The sequence below is a fragment of the Passer montanus genome, unplaced genomic scaffold (genome assembly GCF_014805655.1).
Source record: "Passer montanus isolate IOZ18808 unplaced genomic scaffold, ASM1480565v1 scaffold96, whole genome shotgun sequence".
Classification (NCBI taxonomy): Eukaryota; Metazoa; Chordata; class Aves; order Passeriformes; family Passeridae; genus Passer; species Passer montanus.
The window spans coordinates 1,140,457-1,164,325 of record NW_024375034.1 but is presented as its reverse complement, the minus strand read 5'-3'; the positions used below and the strand labels follow the sequence as shown (position 1 = coordinate 1,164,325).

At 40.5% G+C, this 23,869-nt stretch overlaps 1 protein-coding gene across 3 annotated transcripts; it reads right to left on the bottom strand.

The window, feature by feature from the left end:
- Positions 1 to 2,277: 2,277 nt before the first annotated feature.
- Positions 2,278 to 22,435, bottom strand: DNA2 (DNA replication helicase/nuclease 2). 3 transcript variants are annotated; one of them, XR_005626226.1, is made up of 21 exons: positions 22,403 to 22,435; positions 21,464 to 21,643; positions 20,893 to 21,076; positions 19,456 to 19,601; positions 17,858 to 17,983; positions 16,820 to 17,039; positions 15,611 to 15,728; positions 15,167 to 15,332; positions 13,790 to 13,984; positions 13,371 to 13,601; positions 12,288 to 12,404; positions 12,075 to 12,184; positions 10,893 to 11,002; positions 9,721 to 9,945; positions 8,437 to 8,630; positions 8,244 to 8,333; positions 7,944 to 8,136; positions 5,294 to 5,383; positions 4,517 to 4,699; positions 3,829 to 4,397; positions 2,278 to 2,358 (listed from the first exon to the last, which is right to left on the bottom strand). XR_005626226.1 is itself a non-coding variant. In XM_039696292.1 (21 exons), exons 1-21 carry the CDS (start codon positions 22,411 to 22,413, stop codon positions 3,596 to 3,598), a joined length of 3,093 nt encoding a protein of 1,030 aa, XP_039552226.1. In that variant the 5' UTR covers positions 22,414 to 22,435; the 3' UTR covers positions 2,458 to 3,595. The 3 variants fall into 3 exon arrangements, 2 of the variants coding, with proteins under 2 accessions (XP_039552226.1, XP_039552227.1); XM_039696292.1 differs by lacking the exon at positions 2,278 to 2,358 and adding an exon at positions 2,458 to 3,652 and having other exon boundaries at positions 4,251 to 4,397; XM_039696293.1 differs by lacking the exons at positions 2,278 to 2,358; positions 13,371 to 13,601 and adding an exon at positions 2,458 to 3,652 and having other exon boundaries at positions 4,251 to 4,397.
- Positions 22,436 to 23,869: the final 1,434 nt, after the last annotated feature.

Sequence of the window (23,869 nt, the reverse complement as noted above, 5' to 3'; positions counted from 1 at the left end):
CCTCGCTCAATGCAGACTGCAGGTGGGTAGCTCTCCCTTGCTACACATCCTGTCTATTCCCCCAAAGGCATCATGAAAATTCCTTTGTCAGGTGACCTCATTCTGACTTCTGGAGCTGATCCTCCTCACACAGACTTCTATGTCTGCTGTCCTTTTAATTACCAGCCCTCGCCTGTTCCTTCTGAAGCGAAATGCATCTTAGGTCTGTTTTAAAGTGCGGTCTACCTGCATGTTTTTCTTCACCCGCTTCTTAAAAATATAAATGGCGAACAATTTTTTTTTAAATTTAAAATCAAGGTTTAGAATTTAATATCGCATGTGTAATCATAAATCTCAGCTGCCGCTCGAGTACCGTATGGGGTATCACAGAGAGCAGAACAGGGGTATGAGAGAGGGCAGAACAAGCTCTGCAGGGCTCTGCTCCCCGAAGCAGCAGCAGCCCCGACAGGGCTGTTCGCCGCTAAGAGCATCCCCGGCTCGGAGCGGCGAGCCTCGGCCCGTGAGGCGGCACGGGCACCGAGCAGCGCCGCTCGGCCCGGGGGCTGCGGCCGGCGGCGGGAGGACCCGCCCCTGTCGCGACAGCCCCGCCGCCCCGGGCCCGCCCCTATCGCGACAGCCCCCGCCCCCAGCATCACCCACAGGGATGGGCAAGAGGGCCAGGGCAGCCTCGGGCAGCAGCTAAGCACAATCAGGCAGCACCAACTTGAGGCTTCTCCACCCTTCTGCTGTGACATGAAGCTTCAATCCCTAGCATTTATTCCACATAATAATTCTGTATCAGAATGAATAATATTATTCTAGAAAAATCTGTGAGTGTAGTACCTTCAAAGGTAACGTGCTGGGGAACCAAAACCAGTATTTAATTCAAAAAAATAAATGTTGCATTTTAAAAAATGTAAATTTGGGGGGTTTAATTTTAAAAAGTCCATGAATGTGAATCTGGCTAGAAAAGAGCCAAAACTCACTGAGCACGTTTGTCACATCCAGATGGGATCTCAGCAGATGCTTACTGCACCCTAAGCACTACAATATCCTTTGCTTAATAATTATTCTTTCCTCTCACCTTCCTGGGCAAGGCTAACCAGTAACCTGTAAAATAAAAAGGTGTTCTTTACCTTGGCCAGCTTTAGAGACTGCACAAAACAGCACAGAGGGTGTGCAAGGAAGGACCAAGGCACAAGGGCAACACAGGGACAGAATACAGCCCATGGTGACAGGGACACTTCTAATAGCCACCATTCCCACCTCTTACAAGGAAAAAGGAACCTATGCATTTAAACATTAAACTCTGAAATAGTCACACTCTGATCCTGCGAGTCAGGCATGAAACAGCTTCCTTTTTTTTATTTTTGGGAATCCCAGCAACACACAACACAGCAAGCATGCATGTGCGTGTTTTCCAGCAGCATGCATGGCTGCTTCTGCATGAGGAAGCTGTTTCAAAGGCAGCACACAGAAAAAGTGATCCTTCACTGCTAGAAGATACTCACTTGCTCTGTATATTCATTGAAACACAGTGTTTTAGGGAATCACATCTCAGTTTTGTTTGAGACTACCAGAGCAAAACACGGTTTCATCTGTAGGCTCAGGATTTGCTGCTCAGTCTCATTTTTACCACATGACAAGGAAGGATGCATTTTCTAAGTGGATAAGGAAATGTTCTTCTGTTTGTTTTTCATGCAACTTCATGATGGGATGGCAATACCCTTTATTTAAGTTTTTAATAGCATGCATGTTTTAAGTTTTTTATTTAAGTGTTTAATAGCCAGGTGTCTCTTGCTTCTTCCTCTAGAGCATTTGCTGCCAGAAGATGAGGTGGTTTTGAATTCTAAATTGTGCAACTGAGCTTGTGTGACAGCTTAGTCACATTGTGGCCTTTATTGCCTGGGACCTGCATGTTATTGAGTGGCTCTTATGAAAACCTCCAGATCTGTTTCTCCTAAGGGCAAATGTCAAGGGACTTTTTAAGAGATACCTAAACACTGAAACAAAATGTACTTAAGTACTTCTGCCTGTAGTTTCCTGGATAAGCATTACTTGGTGTAAGAAAACAGATTAGCGAAATCTTAAGAGCTTTCTACACACAGATCCTCATCACAGAAAGAAAATCTCTTCTAAAAAAGTACTCTGATTATAGTACTCACTACTATAATAGTACTCACTACTACAATAAAGTGTCAGAGCCCAGGGTGTTTCCCCTTGTTCAACAGCTGGGTTGGGGAAAAGAGACCTTTAATACATCTCAGGGCCATCTTGACCAGAGGAGATCCCGAGAATAAAGAGCATATTTTACCCTATTTTTTTCATCTTTTGAAACACCCAGAGTACAGGCACAGTTGATGAAGCACGTATTTTCACCTGAAAAAGGAGGAGATCCTGTCAACTTTTCAAATTATTGTTGCACTGTTCTAAATATTTGCCTTGTATAGAGCAAAGTATTAACAAAGCATAAACAACTTTAATGAAATCAACAGCAAACTTTTATTAGTTCAAACATTACAAAAAGTTAGGGAGCAGTTTAAAAGAGTGAAAATGCCCACATTTAACAAGTTTGTCTGCAGCTGTATGCACACAGCTAATTGACATTGATCCAAGAGAAAATAAATGTTAATGATTCTGAAGAATCAAAAAAATTGATGTTTCCATCAGCAGCCTTGGAAAGAAACTTGTCAGCCTCTTTGGTCTAGAATATGAGGTAGCATAAAGAAACTAACAGAGATCCCTCAAGTAAAAGGTGTTTTCTGTTGTTTATATGCCGTCATCTTTAAAAAAATAGAACCTGAGCATGTAAGCTTCTTAATCAGCAAGCTGCATGTCTAGTTTTGTTTCTTTTTTGAGTTGAACACTACAGATCAGACAAACTGCAAACAAGAGTTCTACTATGAAGCATTTCACTTCAGATTGATCTGCTGAACACATAAGTTAATAACAGGGGGATTAAGTGAAATCAGCATCACATTTCTCCCTGAGGTATGCAAAATCAAGAGATTAGAAATGTCATCAAGGAATCTTCACATGAGAGATTAATTACATTATGTATATAAATATAAAAGACTTCAGCACTTTTAAAAGCAGGAATAGACGTGTGAGGTTTTGAAGAAGAGAAAGAGGTTTTTTCTAGGTTTTTTTTCAAATAGCACAGTACCTTAATTAGGAATTCTAACAAGTGTTGTTATTGTATGTAAACTACGTTTTCAAGTTTTGAAAACCAAACTGAGCCCAGAAAACTGTGGCTCAATACAATACTGGTTTATGCTCCCTTCCTCTTCAAGTGTTTCCCCACTCACTTCTGCAGGTAACTGCTCATCAAGGTCAAAGAGAATACAGCAATATCCAGCAGTGGAAGGAGCAGAGTGCTTCGTATTTCTGGTTTGTCACAAGTAAGCTGGGTGCTTTAGTACTGCAACCATCAGCTTTTTTAAGAAATGTCTTATTCCACTGAAAGGAAACTTCCAAATAATTGAATGCTTCCTGTTTTGACTGCCTGCAGACTGAACAGTGCACATCAGCAGTGACATCCCAATTACCAGCTATTTACATTAAACAACAGCAGAGGAGAAGATACAAAGGCCTGCAAAACTTTCCATCTTCACACTCATAAGATGTTACACTTGTGGATACTTTCATGAGCCCCGGCTGGAAGATTCAAGATGTAGCAAGTTAAGGAAGCATTTTAACAACACTTGGCTTTCACAAAACCTGTTAGAATATGCATTGGTGTTTGCAAAGAAAGCAGCTAACAAGGTTCTTTCCTGTTTAAATAGGAGATGGAAACAGCAATAGCTAAAGTTTATTCAGTACAATGCCAGAGAGAAAGAAAAAAATTACCAAGTCATCTGAAAGTTACACTATTTTCCACCAAGATTATTCATGAAGCAGATGTGTTCAGTGGAAGAAAGCAATCACACTGATGTTAAGATGCCAAGAAACTTGAAATGATCACAAGAAAAAATGCAAAAGCATTAAAAATTAAAAATTCAGGCCTTGAAATCAAAAAATTATGTCCAAGTTGACTTGCAAGTCAGCACTGACTTTTTCTGCTGTTGAAGACAGAGCAGGTTCTAAACCCATCCACTAGCTTGATCTCAAGTATACTTCTGGCAAATCTAATCAGCACATTTTGTGCTGTGCTGCCAATCACTGTTAAAAGTATAACCCAAACAATCAAAATCTTCCCACTCTTACCTCAAATCTCAGTGAGCCAATCCTACCTTTCCCCTTTCCCAAACCAGCATGGAGAAAAAGGATATCATTGCCTGGGACTGCAAGTGGCAGAGGAGCTTCTCCAGGGGAGGATAGCAGCACAGGGATGGAACACAGCCCACCATGAGCAGCTTGTGCTTGGCTCTGGTGATGGCCACGTTCAGGCGGCGCCAGTCCTTCAGCAGGGTGCCAAGCTGGGAAATAAATGTCACTTGCTTTTGTTTGTCCTGCTCAATGGACATAAACCACTCATCCTCAAAACACATCTAAACTACTGGAATTGACTGGAACAAAGTTCAAATGGCCAACTTACATTTTCATCAATGCTGCTCCTAACAAAAGACACAATTATGATACTTTTGTCTCTTCCTTGGTATTTGTCAACTGTGTTAACTTCCACTCTGTTCTCCTTCCATTTTGCCATCAAGTCAGTGATTGTTTTTAACTGATGTCTGTAGGGTGATATAATGCCAATGTCTGAGGGCTTACAGCCAGCCTGAATGAAGAAGAAACCAGAGAAAAAAATCTGTCACTGCAGTTGGCTTGGGAAACTCAGTATGGTCAGAAAGATTCTTCTAATTAATTTGTTTTATAAACAGTGCTGCAAGATATTGTATCTAAACTAATGGAACTAGTATTAACTAAAGGAGACAGAAAACATCAGTTACTGCAAGCTCCCAAGCTTTGCCTTAACTTGGCACAAAGACAGATATCCTTGAAGTCCTCATTTTTCTTTCTTCTTTAAACTGCAGGATGAACACTTAGAGCTCCTGGTCTGTGTTTCTGGATGAAATAAGGAACAAAGGCAAATCCTCTGCCCTCCCTCCCAAGAAAGCCCTCATCTCTTAAAAGAATTTGGCATCCAGCTTTTGTTTTTTGCATCTCAGATCCAAGCAGGCAAGGACAGGGAAGAGAATGCAGACCTCAGGCTCCCCACTACACTGACATGAAGCCAATCTTCAATTTATCCTTTAATTTACCCTTAAGATTATCCCCAAGAGAGCTACCCAACATATACAGTCAACACTACTAAAGCAATGTAAAAATATTAAATGTATCCCTCCAAACCATGAAATAAAGTAAAAGATACCTTAATAAATAAGGATGTGAGGAAAAGCACTATTTTAGCTTCTGTCACATTGCTTATGCCACCTTTTTCTGCATGTTCTGGTGCTGGGACCTTTAAAAATACAAACAGAAAACAATTACTTTTGCTGTCTGTAATGGGGTACTATGTTCTGTCCCTAACTCACTGAGTTGTATGTGGATTTATACTGATGGTATTAATTAAAGAAATAAAGTTAAATGCCAAGTTTTACTAAACAGAAGAGCCTGTACTGTGAGTTAACTTCAGAATACTGCATTTGCAAAACAAATTGGAACAATCCCCAAAATAAATCTCTAGCACTAGGCTTGTCACCTTAAGAAACTGCCAAACTTAATCCTCTGACTTTACAGTTCAGCATTATACATCATAAATCAAAAAACCCAAAAATGGACATTTTCCTGCTGATAAAGTAAGAGAGCAAATTATAATTTACACGGGACTTTTGCTTTAACACTCTCCATGCAACATTATTTACAGTGAGTTTTCTTCATTCCATGGCAGAAGGGATAATTTTTTAATGTTTGAATGCCTACATCTAAAGCTATAGCAAGAACTATCGACAATGGTGGTATTAAATTGTAATATAAACTCCCAACCTTTAAATAAAGTATTCACTGGATTTACCATTTCTTAACTATTACCTGCCATTCTCTACATCATACATAAATGAGGCCAACAAGCTCAGGATGTAAACTCTTGTCATTGTAGTGTCACAGTTTTGCAATTTTTTCTTTTTGCTTGACTCCTGCCTACTCTAAAGTTGAAGTAGCACCAATAGCAATGAAAGTGTGTTTGGAAGCCTCCTAATTCCATGTGCTCAAGTTCTCTTAAAGTAGAAGAGCACTGTTTTACTGCACAGTTAATTTCTGACCACACTGGCATTAGTGTAGCTAAAAACTACACAAAAATAATTTCGGGAAAGAAGCTCTAAAAGCTGTGTCATGCTTATGGTAACACATGCTTACATTTATATTTCTCCTGTTCCCACAGGACACCAGCAGAACCACTAACAAAAACAACTTGGGCCTAGAAATTCCCAGACTTGCCCTAAATCAAGGATGCCATTTTTCAAACCAACAGCCCCAAGCTGTCAGAGAAGTGCAGACTGACACAGGGGTTGACAGAAAAGAAACAAATAGATTTCCCATTGCTGTCACAAACTTGTTGCATTGTTAAGCAGAAAACAATAGAGGCTTTTTCTTCTTTTTTTTTTTTTTAAAGCCTGCACAATAAATGTAAGATTCCTGGTGGTGTCATGGTATTTTTTCCTCTTCCTTCTCTCTCTGTTTGTATCCCTCCCCCCCAGGTCATAAGCATTTCTTGGTTACACTATAAACAATACAGGAGGGGGAAAAACCTACTATGAAGTGAAAGGAAATAAAAGCTGGTTTTGTTTGTTGTCATGTTCAGTGGGGTTCTTCTAATTTCTCCCTTCCTGATTGCCACAACACATGGAGTTCTGACAGGAAGTCCAAAAGGAGAAATGACATTATAGCCTCATGTCTCAACAAATCTAGGATATTTTGGAAATAAAAACTTTCCTCCTGGCTCTGTGAAGAGGACAGCTGTCTTACACTTGAGATAGGCTTTCTAAGGGGAAAAAAAGGGAACAGAAACTCTACTTTTTTTCATTGGCAATTTTGCTATCATTACTAGATAAACAGTGGTTCAGCCAGATTCCTATTAACAGGCCTCTTCCCTGGGACCAACTTTCTGCTTTCCTGGGAAAGGACTGCAGCTGTCGAGGCATTCCTGGAAAATGTCTCTGTTTAGACATTTTTAGAAATTTCTCTAAGACATCAAAGTAAACTCTGCTTGTTTTCAGGTCATTAAAAAGATTCTATCAGAACTGTTGGAAAAAACCCATAAATCCTGTACAATGTCAAAAGAGCACAGAAACACTGGTGAGTTCTAACCAGGGTCAGTATAAAAGATCATCAGTTGATATAATTATTGGCAAAACAGCATTAATAGGCATCAACACAAAACCTGTTAAGGAGGAAAAAAGACTCAAATCATAATCCAATCACCAATTACAGCAACAATTATAAGAGACCACAAACAGGTACTAATTTATTAATCTTTTTCCTCATGCATTTAAACTCTTCCTCATTTTTCCTGCAAGTCAGTTTCTTTGCAGAATTTTTATCTGCACTAGAATTTTACTTTCCCAGCAAAATTCTGTGTCTCCATGAAAGGACACACCTAAAGCAACTTATTCATCCTTTGCACTTCAATGTAGAGAATGTCTGCAAAATTCCATGGAGAATTGCAGTTATTGCTGCCACTGGCACACAGCTTTGCCACCAATGACCCCCAGCCAATGGAAACAAGGCCATTACCTGGTTGCAAGGACATCCAGTACAGCTACACATTTTGAGCTACACTTTATAGGAAAAGCAAAGTTTAAAGTCCATTCAATATCTTCTGAAATAGTATTTAAATTCAAGTTTTCAGCTGTTCTCAGATGTGATGCTTCCAGCAGCAGCTGTACCACCCTGCTCAGCCCTGCCAACAACGCTTTTGTGTGCTGCACACTTCACATGATGCTGGAAAAACACTTTCTGAAGCTCCCTGTTTTACCCTACTCTGAATGAAGTTTTACATGTTGAAAGAGCATAATGAATTTTACCTTTTCTGTGTTTAGAAAACACACAGGTGTGTCTGGATCGAGGACTTCTTTCAGCCATGTCTTTGAAGCATCCCCAATGTCCAGCTTCAATTTCTTTAGGTTGGGCAAGTTAACAGTGGCATTTGACACCTTCTCTGAGCCACATTCTAGTTTGCCTTCATATACCAGCATGTTACTCAATGACATAATCTTACTAAAGATTTAAAAAAACAAGAAAAGGCAAAAAAATCTCATCATTTCAATCCCACATCAAGAACACATGATGAATAATTTTTTTTAATAAATAAACGTTGAAAGTACCTGTTCATTCTGTATTGCACAGTTAATTGGACAACAGCATTTTGGTTTTGTTCCAGCCTTTTAAATAAGCTTTCACTCATGCCAAGATCTCTGTTACAACACAAAGACAAAAATCAAAATGTGTCAATCAGAACACTGCAAGAGCCTTTCCAGAATCTGTGACTAGTAATTGTCCAGCAGCATTTTATCTTACCTTGCTTCTGCATTCAGCACAAGTGGAGGCAGCTGCTGATGATCCCCCACCAGCACAAACCTTTTGGAGCAGAACAGTGGGCCCAGGCAGACGAGCTGGCTGATTTGGGAAGCTTCATCAACAATACAGAAGTCAAATTGCTTCTGAGCAAAGATGGGGTGATTTACTCCCATGCAAGACGTTGCTACCACTGGCTGAAAATTGAGACACACTTCAAGGATAAGGTACATTTTACATCCTTTAGCATTATATTCTCCATATTAAAAGAAAAAATATTTCCCATTAAACTGAACTAAAATTACAGAAATCAGATTATTTATCCTTGAAATCAGACCAGCATTATTTAAATATATCTTGGCCTGACATATTCTCGTATCAATTGCAAGTGACAAACAAAACCAGCTTTAGAGCAGACTGTAGCAAACAACTTGTTCCTGTCATGTGTTCAGAGTGATGCCAGGTTCTATTCATGGACAATTCATGGAGTGTGCTGAAATGACTGCAGTGAAAAATCAGGTGGTTTGGTGTTTTTTTCAATACTGAAGAAAAGATAAAACAACAACAGCAGCACAGTTCTTCCCACTGCTGTGCTTCCACTGCAATCCAAAATGCCCAAAATAAGAAATGCCAAGTCATTCCCCTTATGACTTCAGTCATTCCCCAGCAATACTCATCAATAAAAAGTAAATGGCAGCTTTTGTGAAGTTGGCATTTACTCCAGCTACCATCAAACCTTATTCTTTCAGTGAATTTAATTTAAAGCTGCCACTGACTCACATGACCCAGCTCCCATTATGGTTTGTATTAACATTCACACAGACAGCACTAATCTTTCCATCAAAAATAAGGGTTTGGCCAGGTCAGCTCCACAGCATTCCACTTCCTCTTCCCCATCTGCTGATTGTACAAATGGCACAAGGAGCACCAGAGGGAGGGAGAAAGGACAACCAGCAGCAGAATGTAAATAATGCTAAAGGAGGCTGCAGCAGCCCATTCACAAGACCTCAGAGAAAAGCACTGGAGTCTTTGGGGCTTATTACTTACAATGATGAGTTACTTTGTGTGGCCATAAACAAAGCTTCTCAGCTTGCAGACTTTATGTAGGTCATTACTGGCTATAAAGAAATTGAAACAATGCAGAGGTTGAGTATCTCTTTCAGCTCAGATTTCTTACAGCAGTACACACCCTTGGGATGGGTTTCTTCTCTGCAGCATCCAAACAAAATACTAATGTAATTATCTTTAATAATTTGAAGAGCTAGGAAAAAAACCCATTTTTCTCACCTGACTGTTATAGACCTCTTCCAACTCTGTTACAGACTTAATTGATCTAGACCTGCAGATTTCTTCTTCTGTATATTTCTGAATATCTGGATGAACCTTCTGAGTTTGCCCCAAGCGCAAGAAACCAACTTTGAATTTGGCCAACTTCAGCAGGACATTGTCCACAGCCGTGTGTGTAAAACTGGTCAGAAGGACACTAAAGCCACAGGCAGAAAGAATTCTCACCTAATGAGTGGCAAAGGGAAGGAAAAGGAGAAGCTGTTAAGGAGAAGCAGAAAAGGTTTCATCTGCAAGAATCAACAATCCCAGGTTTGCTAAGGTGAAAAGCACAAGGGAATTTGGAGGGAGCCAGGAATAAACATGAGTTGGTCTGTATCAGTCTCTCTGGCCAGACTGGCCACTGACAATGTGGGCAACAGTCCTGAGGGCTCCCATGGCCAGCAGGCTCACAACACTGCTCACACAGAGCCAAGAACCTGGATGTGCACTCCCAAGGAACTGCACTCCAAGATCCCCACTGTAAGAAGAAGCCAGGCAGCCTGGTCCCATAGGACTGCTCTCCATGGCAGTTCAGCCACTGGAGACTCAGGGCAATGGGCTGATCTGAAGATAGCAGCAGCTCTCTGCTCTCCAGCCTCCTCTTTGCACAAGCTGATGACAAATGGAAGCAGGGTAACACTGCTCTTTCATGAAAACCTCACTCAGCCTACAGCCTGAATGCAGTATGCTCCTGCAGTCCTTTCCTGGGGAAAGGAGAACCACCAGCTAGAGGAGATGGATGCAGACTGCACATGGATTCAGCCCCACAGGTTCATACAATTTACAGTGGACACATTACTGGCTGCTCAAGAGTCCCTCTTTTGAGCTATAACTCAAGATCTGAAGACTTGCTGATATTTGGAGCCAAAGAATTTTAACACTAAAGCATCACAGAAATGATTAAATATCACACTTCAATCTCCTCCCTCCCACATACATTCCTACACAAGCAATTGACCATCCTACACCACAAAAGCCAATTTTAGTTCTACCAAATATAGGTTAAGCAAAAAGAAATGTGTTTTCTTCCTTGAAATTATACAGATACTGTTAGATCAAGTCATGACACTGCACAGTTGGTTTAATTCTATCCTCTAAATCCCACCAAAAAACTCCAAGGTACATGATCTTACTAGAGCACATATTGTAGTCGTTTTTCCTGTTCCAGGCATACCCACAATAAGTGTGTAGTCTTTTGAAAGCAGCACTTGTTTCATTGCCTGTTTCTGAGGCTTATTTAGACCTTTCAGAAGAAAAAGCAAAATTAAATTACTACACTTCATCATAATTGTATTAATTACTAAAGTCACAGCAAATCTGTAATTTCCTCCTTCACTAAAGCCTTTAATGGAGGCAAGAACTGAGCAAAGTCTGTAGGTTCTAATGAAGATATGACAATAAACATAATACACAAGGTAAGTAGTAGAAGGTCTGCACTATGGTCCTAGAAATAAGTCACTGAAGACATTTTTTTTATTTTTAGACCTTTTGTGACTTTTTTTTCTAATATCTTAATTGACCCCCTTCATATATTGTGTCTGGGCATTTGTGTTTGATCACTTTCACATTCAAACCCACAGCTCACAGCAAGGGCTGATGAGTTGCACATACAGCAGCATGTTGTTTAGAACAAACATTACAGCAGAGCTGGTTTGCCCCAGCCTGATGCAAACAAGCAGCACATTTCAACTATTTGGACTAAGTAAATCTCAAGCAAAATAAGACTTCAAACTGAGTTTTTATAAAAAGTTCAGTTTGCTTTAAGACAGCTCAGTTAAATTTATGTTTTCACAGGCAACTCTGTCAGAGCACAAGTAAATATTTCCATCAAATACAAGATGCTGCCTCATACCTAAACAAGTCTTGTTTTTAAATAAATGCCACAAAGCATGACACTATGTTGACACTTGTCAACAAGTCAGCAAGAGTGATTGATTATACAAGTGAATGTTTCCACCAAAGCCCATCTCCTTCCTCTCCCTCCAGTCAGCTTCCTCCAGAGCTGTCTCTGTCCATTCCTTCTGGAAAGGTTACAGAGGGAATCACATGGCCCTCTGTCTGCAACTGCACACTGCAGCCTCTAGCAAAAATAAAATAAAGTTGTGAGCAAGGGGCTGATCAAGTCTTCCAGTGATTAAATGAGTCTTCAGCTAGCTGGAAGACATGCAAGGCAAGAACTTGGTTTTAATTTTTAAGTTGAGAACTATCACAGGATCCCAAGGTAGGAAAAACTCCTTCTATTTAAAGCATGATAAATACTTTGGCTATAGAGACAAACTAGTAAACAGAGTATTTTGGGGAATGTCACTTTGTACCCTTTAAAATATTTGCAACAGTTTCCTTTGCTTCAGGAGGAAGGACAGAGCTCAAGTGCTGAATGAAACGTGGCTTCTGGAAGTCAATTATCAAGTTGCGGAGCCTTTCACTGTGGATAAAAACAAGACAAAACTGAATTCAAATAAGAGTTGCCAGTTGAGAAACTTCATCTGAAAATACTGAAAGCATGAAATTAAGTTGATTTTTCATACCTGACTGGGCAATCTTTCATCAATTTAGAAAGATTTTTAAAAGGGACTCCTGTACCAACATCTCCTTCATCATGATCCAACCTAAATACAGTGTTCTTGGGGAGGTTTGACAAATTCCTGAAGGATGACAAGAACATGGATAAAATAATTTTGTTTACCAGCTGTATGTTAATTAAAGACTTATTACTACATGTTAAATGATATCTTCCAGAGATCCCAGAGTGAAGCAACACTAATTAAAATACACTATTAACTGCTCTAAAGAAAGCATGATCCCAATGAGGGATAATAAAACATAGGACCAATTTAAAGACAATAAAGACTGAACAATGAAAGTTACTATTAACACAGTAATCACTGTATCCATATAGATCATGCTAGAGATGTAAGTAAATAGAGTTAAAATGTGCTTTTATTCAAACAACCTGATTAAATTGACAGGCATATATACTGACCAGGTACTGACAGTTTCAGTCAAGACAAGAGAATCTCTGAAGGGTACTACTCCAAAGGCAGTGATGCCTTGGGAAGGCTGGCCTAGAACAGAGGCTAGATGGAGCTAAAGAATAAAGTAGGGATTTATTAGGAGGCCTCCACGGATCCACCTTGGGCAGCACAAGAGCCCAGCCAGGGCTGCATCTGAGATGAACCAAAATGGTCACAAAATGGACAACCAGTCACAGGGTCTCTCACTTTTATAAGTTCTGCTCCATTTGAATATTGGAGCTAATTGTCCAATTACAGCTTTAGCCCATGAAGTCCCATCCTGCTTGTTTTTCTCTCTCCAGCCCACGTTGTTTGTGCTCTTGGGCTGAGATTTGGATCGTTTGTCCTTGGTGCCCAACTACAGCAGGAATTGTTTTGTCTCCCTGCTCTGTGCAGAGAGCTCACCATCCCCTAATATGAAGCCCAGACCCACACACTAAAGCAGCACAGAATCTGAAAAACAGAAAAGCTAAACCTGAGGCATCACCAGTAGGAAGAGTCAGGACATGTCACATCTTTTAGGACATCTAGCAGCACCCTTCCTCAGGCCAGTGCCAGAGAGTTTGCAAACAGATATTTTTCTTTTTATCCTATTACCTGCCCAACAAACAGGAGACTTTTGTTCCACTGACTTCTCTAACATAGCCAGCAGCCAAACCAAGTAAACCCTTTTCCTCTCCACTCACAACCACTCGATCACCAACCAAGAGGTTTGCCCCAGATAAGGCACCATTTCTACGCTGGAAAAAATGTAGAAACTGTCCCTCAGAAACTTCATGGACTTCATCAACTCTGATCATGTTTCCAACACAATCTCCAGCCTTCTCTCTGAAGGTATTAAAAAAAGAAATATTTTAATATTAACATCCTCTCTGTAAGAGAACTATTAAGAATAAAACCCCACAAGTTAAAAAGCCATACCACCCACAACCAACCATCAAAACCAAAATACAAAATCAAACAAAGGATAAAAGGAAGCATCAATGGCATGAGTTTAGCAATTAATTAAACCTTACCTTTCCAAAGAAGGTGTCATCCATATATTTTTATTTCCCTTTTTATGCTCTCCACTTTGCAGCTCCAAGGTTAACATCAGATACCAGAGGCTGAAATACTCCAGGTGGGAGGGTTTCAGGTGCTGGGTCTCTCTGTCAATGACAGGCACCAAAGCAGGAGGAAAGGCCACACTGGCCATCTTCTGCTCCACAGCTCTAGGGATAGAACCAGCCACAGGAAAGGCTCAGCCTGCATCCTTTTTCACCTGGAAGTCCATATGCACATAACAACAATCCAAATACCTACTGTAACATACCAGACAGATTAATTTATCATTAAGGATAGTAGAACCTGTATCCTTTGCTCAGATGCATAATCTTGTATGAGTAACTTCACATCATCTCTATGATTTTGAAGGGCACTAGGTTAATCAAAGACCAAATATAGTAAAACATACATTTACAGAGTCTACCTTTTACTCCTTTTATTCTAACATATGAGTGTTATTTTGATATCTACCTAAGCAAGGGGGATTTAATAGTTAATACACAGCAAACTTCAAGCCCACTTATTTCAAAACATCAGTAGACATTATACCAAATAATGTATACAACCAGAGAGAGAAAAGCTTATTCAGAAGTAAATCGCCATCCAGCTGTATCCTGCTGCTGCAACAAGAGAGTATTAGAAGCAGGATTTCACAAAAACATGTCAGGTATCCTCACAAAGCTCCCTCAACATACACTTTGACCCCTATAATTTTAAAAACAATCAGGCATTCTAATTCCACAAGAGCACCCCACAGGCTCTCCTTTTCTAACAAACCTCATTTGATCTCTTCCACATACAATTTTGGTTGGGTTTTTTTGTGCAGCATAGAGACTAAAACTTGTAACAGTTGTTAAAACAATTCAATAACTTTGTGTGAAATTTTATGGAATATTTGCTCACTACTTCTGTTGACCAGGAGATGCAGTAACACTTCAGCAGAGTAGTATCAATGTATTTCTTGTGTCATACCCTACAGGGAAACACTCTTCTACAGAGTGAACCTGAAAAAGTGCTTCTCCAGCCAGAACTCAGGCCCAGAGACTGCCTTTTTCAGAGAGCTGCAAGAATACAGCTTTTAAAACAGATCTGTTATTGTCATCAAGTATTTTGTTGAGACTTATCTCAGATTTTGTCTTGCAAAAAGTGTACCTGAGCAAACATATTAAGTCTCTGTGAGATCACGAGCTGAATCATACAAGTTGTAGAGAATCTCTGGAAGATTCTTTTGGGGTGGAAAAGTCTTCAATATATACAAAACTGTCAACCACAAAAATGAAATTATTATATCAAAAGATATAATTATTCAATCTCATTTAAAAACATTAGTCAGACTTTTTTTTTTTTACCTGCTGTATAGAAAGCAGTTGTGCATTTGGGAGCAGTATTTACATGTTTGACTGTCATCAATCACAGGAGGCAAAGCAGCAAGCTGTGAATTCTGCCTTCCCACATCGGGTTTATAGGTACTGTGTGTTAAGTAGAAGGCCACATGATTTCTTAATTTCATTAATTCTGTCAAGAAAAGGATAAACTAAGCTGATGGTTTTGCTTTTAACAATTTATACCTCAAAAGTAATTAGCTATCAACTTTTTAGTCAACTAAGCACTGATTATTCACAAAGTCCTTGCACTGTATTAATAAAACAAATGAATTTTTAACATATGCTTAGTAACAAGTGAAGTATTCCCAAGAACAGCTATTTTCATAAGAGTAAAAATTACAGTTATAAAGAAAGATTTTAGTAATATTTGAGAGAATTATGGTTTCCAGAGAAGGGGAAGAACTTTACCTCTTCGATCCATGCGAGCTCCAGAAACAGGATACATTGTACCAGTTTTTAGATAAAGAAGAAATCCAGCTTCAGGATCCATTCTCCTCTCTAAATTCAGCAACGTGTAGAGAATAACCTGCAAACATTTTACATAAATACATATATTCACACTGGAATGCATATTATTCCAGTATAGTTGTTGTGGTTTAACCCCAAGCAACAACCAAGAGCTCACTCACCTCCCCACCCTTGCTGAGGGTTGAGATAAAGACAGTTTAAGATGGAAAAGAAAAGGCACACATGCAAGCAAAGCAAAACAAGGAATTCATTCATGGCTTTCCATGGCTGGGCAGGTGTTCAACCCCCCCCAGGAGAGCAGGGCCCCATCACATGGAATGGTGCCTTGGGAAGGGAAATCTCCATCACTCCAAACCTTGGAGTGCCCCCCACCCTTCCACCTTAGATAGTGAGTTTGATGATCAGCTACATGGTCTGGGACACCCCTTTGATCCCTGGGTCCCCTGTCCTGGCTGTCCCCTCACTCCCCATCAGCCCCAGACTCCTCCCCAGCCTGGCCCTGGGGGGAGCAGGAAAGGCCTTGGCTCTGTGTGAGCCCTGCTCAGCAACAACAGCACAACATCCCTGTGCTATCAGCCTGAGCTCAGCACAAACCCAAAACACAGCCCACATTTATCTACTGAGGAAAACCATTGCTAACCCTAGTCAAAACCAGCACAGCACTAAAACCAAAACACATTCTAAACTGTATTTAGTTCTTCCACAATTTATATGGCTAAACAGCCATTATTATCACAAGTCTTCTAGAAGCTGTAAGTAGTAAAAACTTGACCAAGTATTTAAATTAAAAGGCACCTTTAAAACCTTATGTCAAGGCTACCACCTCTCTAAATCAGGCCAGCTATAACCCTAGTTACTGAAAGAGTCTGCTTCAACCTAATATTTGAATGTAGTAAGAAGAGACTGAAGAACAGACATTTCAGGATAAAATGCATAGGAGGTGTGCTTGAAGATGGTAAATGTTATACTTCTTACTACTAAGTTCACTTTAGTTTTTTACCAGCAGTTTTGGGCATGTCAGGATGAGCCACCCATGAATTTATATTATACCACATACAAAGTGTTTCATACTCATAAGACAAAATAGGTCACCTAACAAAAAAGTACACACAACCACTGAGAGGGGAATTAGCCATTTGGTGCTTGTACCTGACTTCTGTGCTCTATGGAGTTTGACTCCTTGCCAGACTTGAGCTCTAAAGGCATTATCCGAGACTGCACTCCTGACTGGCAATGGATTTTCACCCTGGCTGTAACATCAATCTTTCCCTTCAACCCAAACCTGGGAGACCAGATATTCTCTTCAATGTCCAAGACATCTACAACCTCTATCTTAGAAGATACATCTTCTGTTTTTCCATCATTTGACCTAGGAAAAAAATTAAGCCAAAAGTTAACAATTTCCCTTAATTATTAATATTTAAACATTAAAATGTGTTTCAACTCAATATATAATATTTCTGCATGACCAGTGCCCTTTAGGCACTAACTTAAGAAATAAAATGCCTCGAGTCTCACTCAAAATAATCTTCCCATTAACAGAGGAAGCAACAGATCAGAAAGTAACTTCAGTTAGTTTTGGTATTCATCTACATTTCAAAGTTAAAATGAGACTTTAAACTGTTTTTATTAGTTTTTGGTCATTTCTCAATAACCACACCCTGTCATACACTTGACAGTAGCCTACAGGTTTTACTCAGACCTGCCATTTCGCTAAAACTTTAACACTCTCTGGTTAAAATTAACAGCAAGAAGCCAGCAAGAAGAGCTCAGCAGCTTTTAAGTAAAATCACCACTTCACCAAAGAAATCTTTTATTAGTCAAGAACTCCATTTGATTAATAGTTTCACATTCTGATTTGTAATCTTGCTCAGAACTACAGTAACTCCTAGTTTAGTCAGCAGCTCAAATACCCTTGCTCTTCTGCTCACTAAAAGCTCTGGTTTGTACCATGCTGTTCACAAGGATTTAAAGACTTTAAAGTCAGTTCTCCTTCAGGCTTCATGTCTTGCCTAGTACTCACAATGGCAGCTAAACATGCAGCACAAGGTCAGCTCTACAACCAGTGAGGCCATGAATTAGCTCCAAATCACCCACCAGATGTGCATAAGGAGTTCTAAAAATTTCAAGTAAACTAAACAATATATACAACACAGAATGGTTTAAAATTTAATTCTGGCTTCTTACAGTTTTAGTTGCATTTTGCTTTGGTTTGCAGGATTGTGCATGAAGTCTTCTGCCCACTTAAAAAATGATGGCAAATATTCTTCTACTTCTTGCATTATTTGTGCTTGTTTCAGATTTAAGACATACCTAAAAAAAAAAAAAAAGACATGCACATTAAAGCATTAAAGAAACAAAGTATTAAATCTGCTGTTGGTACTAAAGAGATTTGCCTTGTGTAGCAACAAGATCGTTGGAAGTAACTGTCAAGTTTTTATAAATATCTATAAACTGTAGACAACAACAGGTGCATAGAGGTTCAGCTCAATTCATAAAACTATTAACTGAACATCTATTAAAAGAGATTACCATACCAGAACATCCATTTCTGATGTAACCTTTGAAACAACAGGTACAGCACACTGAGAGCATCAGCGTGGCAGATGTGATGAAACCAAACTAACAGTGTGACTGCAGGAAAGCAGCACCAGACTCATGCATTTTAAAATGGCTATTCCTACAATTCATGCAACGTTGAATAAAAAAATTAAAAGACCTTTGGTTTTAGTCTGGATATCCTCATCTGCTCCTTACACACATTTTAACAGAACATGACCCAGAATCTAATCATGTGGCACTAGATAATTCAGTACTGGCAACCACTGGAAATAATGCCATTATTCTACAGCAGCAGAGAAATACAAGTGGATTTTGCATTGAGGAGTGCAACTGACCACAGGCAGCAGACTTATGCAACTTATTTTTCCATGCCAATAAACAGTAGCCTACATATGCAAAAAGGAATTGCAAATTAACAGTTTCATGGAGGCTCAGAATGACATAAAGGCCTTTAAGTAATCTCAGGAGCCACAATTCAAAACACTGTCTCCAAAACAGAACTAAGAGTAATAACTCTTGCCACTACAACTTTAACTTCTGACTCATCTGGGGCTAACAGTTACTGATATTGCCCAACACACAATTTAAAACAGTACATATATAATGATTTTTAATTTACATTACTAGAATTGTATTTTAATCAAGCCTGCAGTAAAATGTTAAAACTGACAGCCATTCATCTTCCTATTTTCTGATGGAAATACTAAGATGATTTGTTTGGCTAGCATTTCTATCAGCTTTGCTAAGAAAATAAGTTAAAGGTCATCTAAAAACTGAGACTTTAAGCAACCGATAAAGATATGAAATTAACAGACATTCAGTTCTGGGTCAGTTACAAGGTTTCAGGTTCATTGCTGAGGATCATAATTAACTATTTGTCCCACTCAAATCAGCTTTGGGAGATGCCTGGAAATCTAATGTTACAGACACAAACACTGCAACCTGCTTGGTCTAAAAGTAAAAAAACCACCCTGCCACATACAGTTACTCCAAAAGAGTAGTTCAGATATATAGAAGTAGCATAGCAGGGAAGGAAAATAAACTAAGCTACCAAATGAGGAATTGCTTAATGGAAACTGGGGATCTTTTAGTAAGATCAAGTCATTTGGCAGAACATTCTCGTGATTCCAGTGCTACATTTTCTAAAGTACAACTTAAATTGCTAGTTCAAAGTGTTCCTGCCCTGTCTTCCACACATAAAAGGCAGTTGTAATGCTACTTACATTTCTTTGAGGTACTTTTGTCCATACACAACTTTATTTGCTAGTTCTTGCACCTTTTCTTGTGTCAAGTTATTGGTGACTGATTGCTGGAAGATGTCATGAAGAATTGTCCCAACGAGCATTTGGGGCGAACCCGACTCGGAGCCCTGCAACAGATGTCATCATACCTGGAGATTTATGCCCATTTCATGCCAACTTCTCTGACAAATTTCTGGATTTTATTTGCTGCACATCACAGCCTGCACTTATTTAACCACAAGATCATGACAGCTTTCACCTCACTAATGATTATCTGGTCAAACCTGCCTGTGAGAGGAGCTGAATTGAAGTGGGTCTCACTTGTTGCTTTATCCCAACCCCAACAATGTCAGGATACAATGTCTGTGATTGGCAGGCGAGAAACAAAGGCACAGATTAAAATAAATTTCGAGAAAATTCTGCCTGCAAGCATTTCCTAATGCAAATATGTACCTTTACAATCTTACACAGATCTCTTGCATGAAGCAGTTTCCTGTCTGTCACCAGCTCACAGCAAAATCATCCCATGTATCACCAACATGGCTCAGAAACCCATCAGCAGGGCTGGGCTCTGGAGACTCACAAGAACTGAAAGTGGTAGGGAACAACCTTGACAGGAGTCACACCAAACAGCTGGAAACCTTAACACCGTGGTATTATGGCAGCCCTACAGACCAGTGGATGGTGCTATCCCAGGCAGGACCCTGTGCATTGTCCCAACAATTATTTTATCCCCCTTACTTCTCTAATAAAGGATTGAAGAACATTTCATAGTCTTAATCTCCTGTACTTTTCTTGTTACAGTCACAGGTTCCCAGCCAGGCTGATTACCACTCTATTAAAATTTTCTTATTCATTTGGACTTATATTCCTATCATGCCTGGGAGTTTTCATCAGGTGAAACTGGCAGCTGTTGCTTCTCCATTTATCAACATATCTCTCATGTATCGGCAAGGTACTACCACAAGAAACTTCTCCTCTTTCCAAGACAGAGCAGCTGGATTCAGACCCCAGAGTTAGCCCACACCAATTATTAACTGAATTAGCTGTATGTTTCAGAAGCTCTTGGCCAAGTGTGGTTACATTTTCATATGGATGGCAAGAGACATATCCCTCACAAAGAATTCATATCCACAAAAAATGTGGCAAGGGATTCTAAAAAAAAATAATCAGAATTATAAGTGGAAAGACCAGTTCTTTAGCCCAGTAGCTGTATTAAGAGTACTGCGTTATTTCAGGTGCAATTCTCAAAAAAGCAAGAGAAGCTCAACCAGAGACAGTTTCCACCCCACATTATTCTGTGTTGTAAACATTCTGAATTGCTAATAATGACATCTCTAACAGCCAGATTTGACCCTGAGCTAAGCCACCAGTGTCAGTGGAGCAGAGACTCAGTGGCAGTGTGGGATGAACACTCACCCTGAAGCGTTCACTCAGCACTGCCCTCCTCATGCAGCGAATGCTGCTGGAGACGGTGGTGCCCGAGAGCAGCAGGTCTGGGTATAGCACCAGGTACCCGCTCTGGGCATTGATGAGCCAGGTGCCAGAGCTGCACTCCCCTTCCAAATGAACAATGTCCCCTGGAACCACTGGGACAGACTCCCTGAAAGGGAACACACCCACACAATCAGTGTTTGCAAATGACAGACACAACGTATCAGAAATAACACACCAGCAGAGGAGATTCAACATTCTTTGAAATGCTGGGTTGGGCTCTTTTAAGGAGTTGCCATAAAGAAATCCTGAGAGTGACTAAAGGCACTTTTACAATGCCAAAACTGCAGGGTAGCAGTGCCCACTCAACACCCGTTACCTGACATCAGGTTTCTGGGGATGATAGCCATTATGCTAGCATACTGATAATATTGCATGCAACAAAGATTCTTTCAGGATGCCATATCACCTTTAAGGCCGTAAAACTCAACTCACAGACAACACAAACAAAACTGAGTCAATAATCCAGTATTTCCAGTATGTTTGTGTGGATTACCAGCCATTCCTGAGGATGCACAGCTCTGTATCTTCCAGTGAGGGGGAGGCTGTAATTGTCAAGTGTTTCTCAGGGTCACTTCCATTTCTCTGTACTACGCTGACCTCCAGCACACGGTATCTGTTGTTCAGCCCATTCTTCAGGATGGTATCAGGTGAGTCAGCCACTTTCTTCTGAAAACTGAAGTAACAGCTAATTACAAAGAATACTGCGCTGTTTGAAAACAGCTGACCTACATGCAAAAAAGAGGGGAAGCTTCAAATATAAACCAAATTTTACTCCCCTTCACTTTTTATAAATATTTTGGTTGGTTGGTTGTTTTTTTTTAAGTCCTGTACAGTAGAGTGTAGGAAATCTCTATAAATATTAAGCAACTTGCTATTTATCCCAGTTAGTGCTTCATTTTTGTATCCACATATCCATAACTAATAACAATATCCATAAACTAATTATAACTGTACTGCAAACCCTGTGCTTGGGAGAAAGCTTCTATCTCCCTGCAGGCATGAACTCCCGCAGCCACACAGACACCTCGAACACGGAGCAGTAAGTTTTTTACCCATTACCTGGAGTTGTTTAGGAAACCGATATTCAAGGCTCAGTTTCCAATGGCCAAACCGTGAGGCACAGCGGCCAAACCGTGAGGCGGAGCGGCCCAGCCTGCCGCTCTGCGGTCACCGAGCGCTGCCCGGGGGAGCGGCAGGGCGGCCGGGGCCCCGCAGCCCGCCGTGCCCAGCACAAGCACCCTCGGCAGCGGCGGCTGCCCCTCACCGCTCACCCTCGGCAGCCCCGAGCGCTGCCCAGCCCGAGCAAGGCCGGTGCCGCCCGCCAGCCCTCAGAGCCCCGTCCCGCCTCCCCGCGCCCGGAGCCGGGAGCGGTTTGGCAGTTCAAACCACCCGCGCTCCCGGCTGTCTCCGCCCGGCTGCGGCTCCCCGCTACCTCTCGGCCATGGGCAGGTCCCGTGCGGCGCTCGGCTCGGGGCGGAGGGGGCGGTTCCCGCGCGCGCGAGGCGAAGGCGCGAAGCGGGAGGGGCGGGGCCCGCGCGCTGAGGGAGCGTGAGGGGCGCGGGGCTGCGGGGCGCGGCCGCCGCTGTTGCCCGCCGTAAATTTCCATTTTGTCAAACGCTGTCCCCCCGGCCCCACCTCCGTTACTGGCGCGGTGGTACGGGGTAATATTAGACGTGCCTTCCGCTCCCAATTCGCTTGTGGGACAATCTGAGCCGAGAGTCCAGCCGTTCCCCTCATAAAGATGTGGGGTCGCTGGCTTTCTGAGGGGGTGCTGAAGTTTCGCATACACAGGTCTCACTCTGCTGCAGAAAGGACAGTTTTGGCCCATGGTTAGACATCCCAACAGAAGGATCAAGTTCAAATTGATGAAATTTAAAAGGTGAGAACATTCTTAGGTTAGCCCCTTCAGTTTTATTTGGGATAGTCCTGAAATATATGTAGTAAACTACATTAATGCTGCTTCCCATTGCAACATTATTCTCTAAGAGAAGCTTAATTTTATAGTTGCTTGTTGATATTATTAAATGCAATCATAATGTGGAGTGATGTTGAGATTACTTTGAACACTTGGTAAACTTTTGTGCTGTAGTCTTTTTCACATTGCCTATACATCTCCCATACACCAGAAAATAAATATTTCAACAGAATAGGTTTAGGAAGTACAAAACATGCTTTAAATATATTTTTGAAATTATCTAAAATGCAACCAGTCTGGGGAATCTCTAGGGAGAAAGCTGGACATAAGTGTTCTTGTGGTTGTGAAAAATGTTTGCAATTTTAAGATACATCAGCATTCTCCAAATATAACTGTGTAAATTCAGGAATCAAAACACTTCCATACACTGTTAAATTTTATTTTGAAAAACTAATTCAGGAAATCCAGCACAGTTCCATCAAGTAGGTAAGTTTTTCACATTCAATACCAGACTCAAGAATTTAGGAGACACTTTTTAGTTTCTCTTCCTCTCAGGCATGAACATGCTGAGTTCTGCTTTATTCTGCCTTACAACCGCTTAACTTACAATGACACTCCTCAAATACATCCCTGGTAGTAGAATTAAGATGTAAAACTCTTAACTTAATAATCCCTAACAGTATTCACATGAAAAAGAACTGGCTTATTTGCTCACACAGCAAAACAACATAGAGAAAAGAAAGGCACTTTATTTTTCTAATACAGTGGATTTATCTCTACTGCAAGAACTTCAAAATGGAAAAGTTCAAACCTAGTTTTGAACTTTTGGCTAGTTTTCCTCTATGGGAAAAGATGAAAAAAGTGTATTTGTTGTCTCTTAATTAAGAATGACAATGTTGTGCATATTTACCTATAAGAGCAAACAGATCATTCCAGAAATATGTATTCCTCCTGGCTGCAACACACAGAGATCACACAAACACA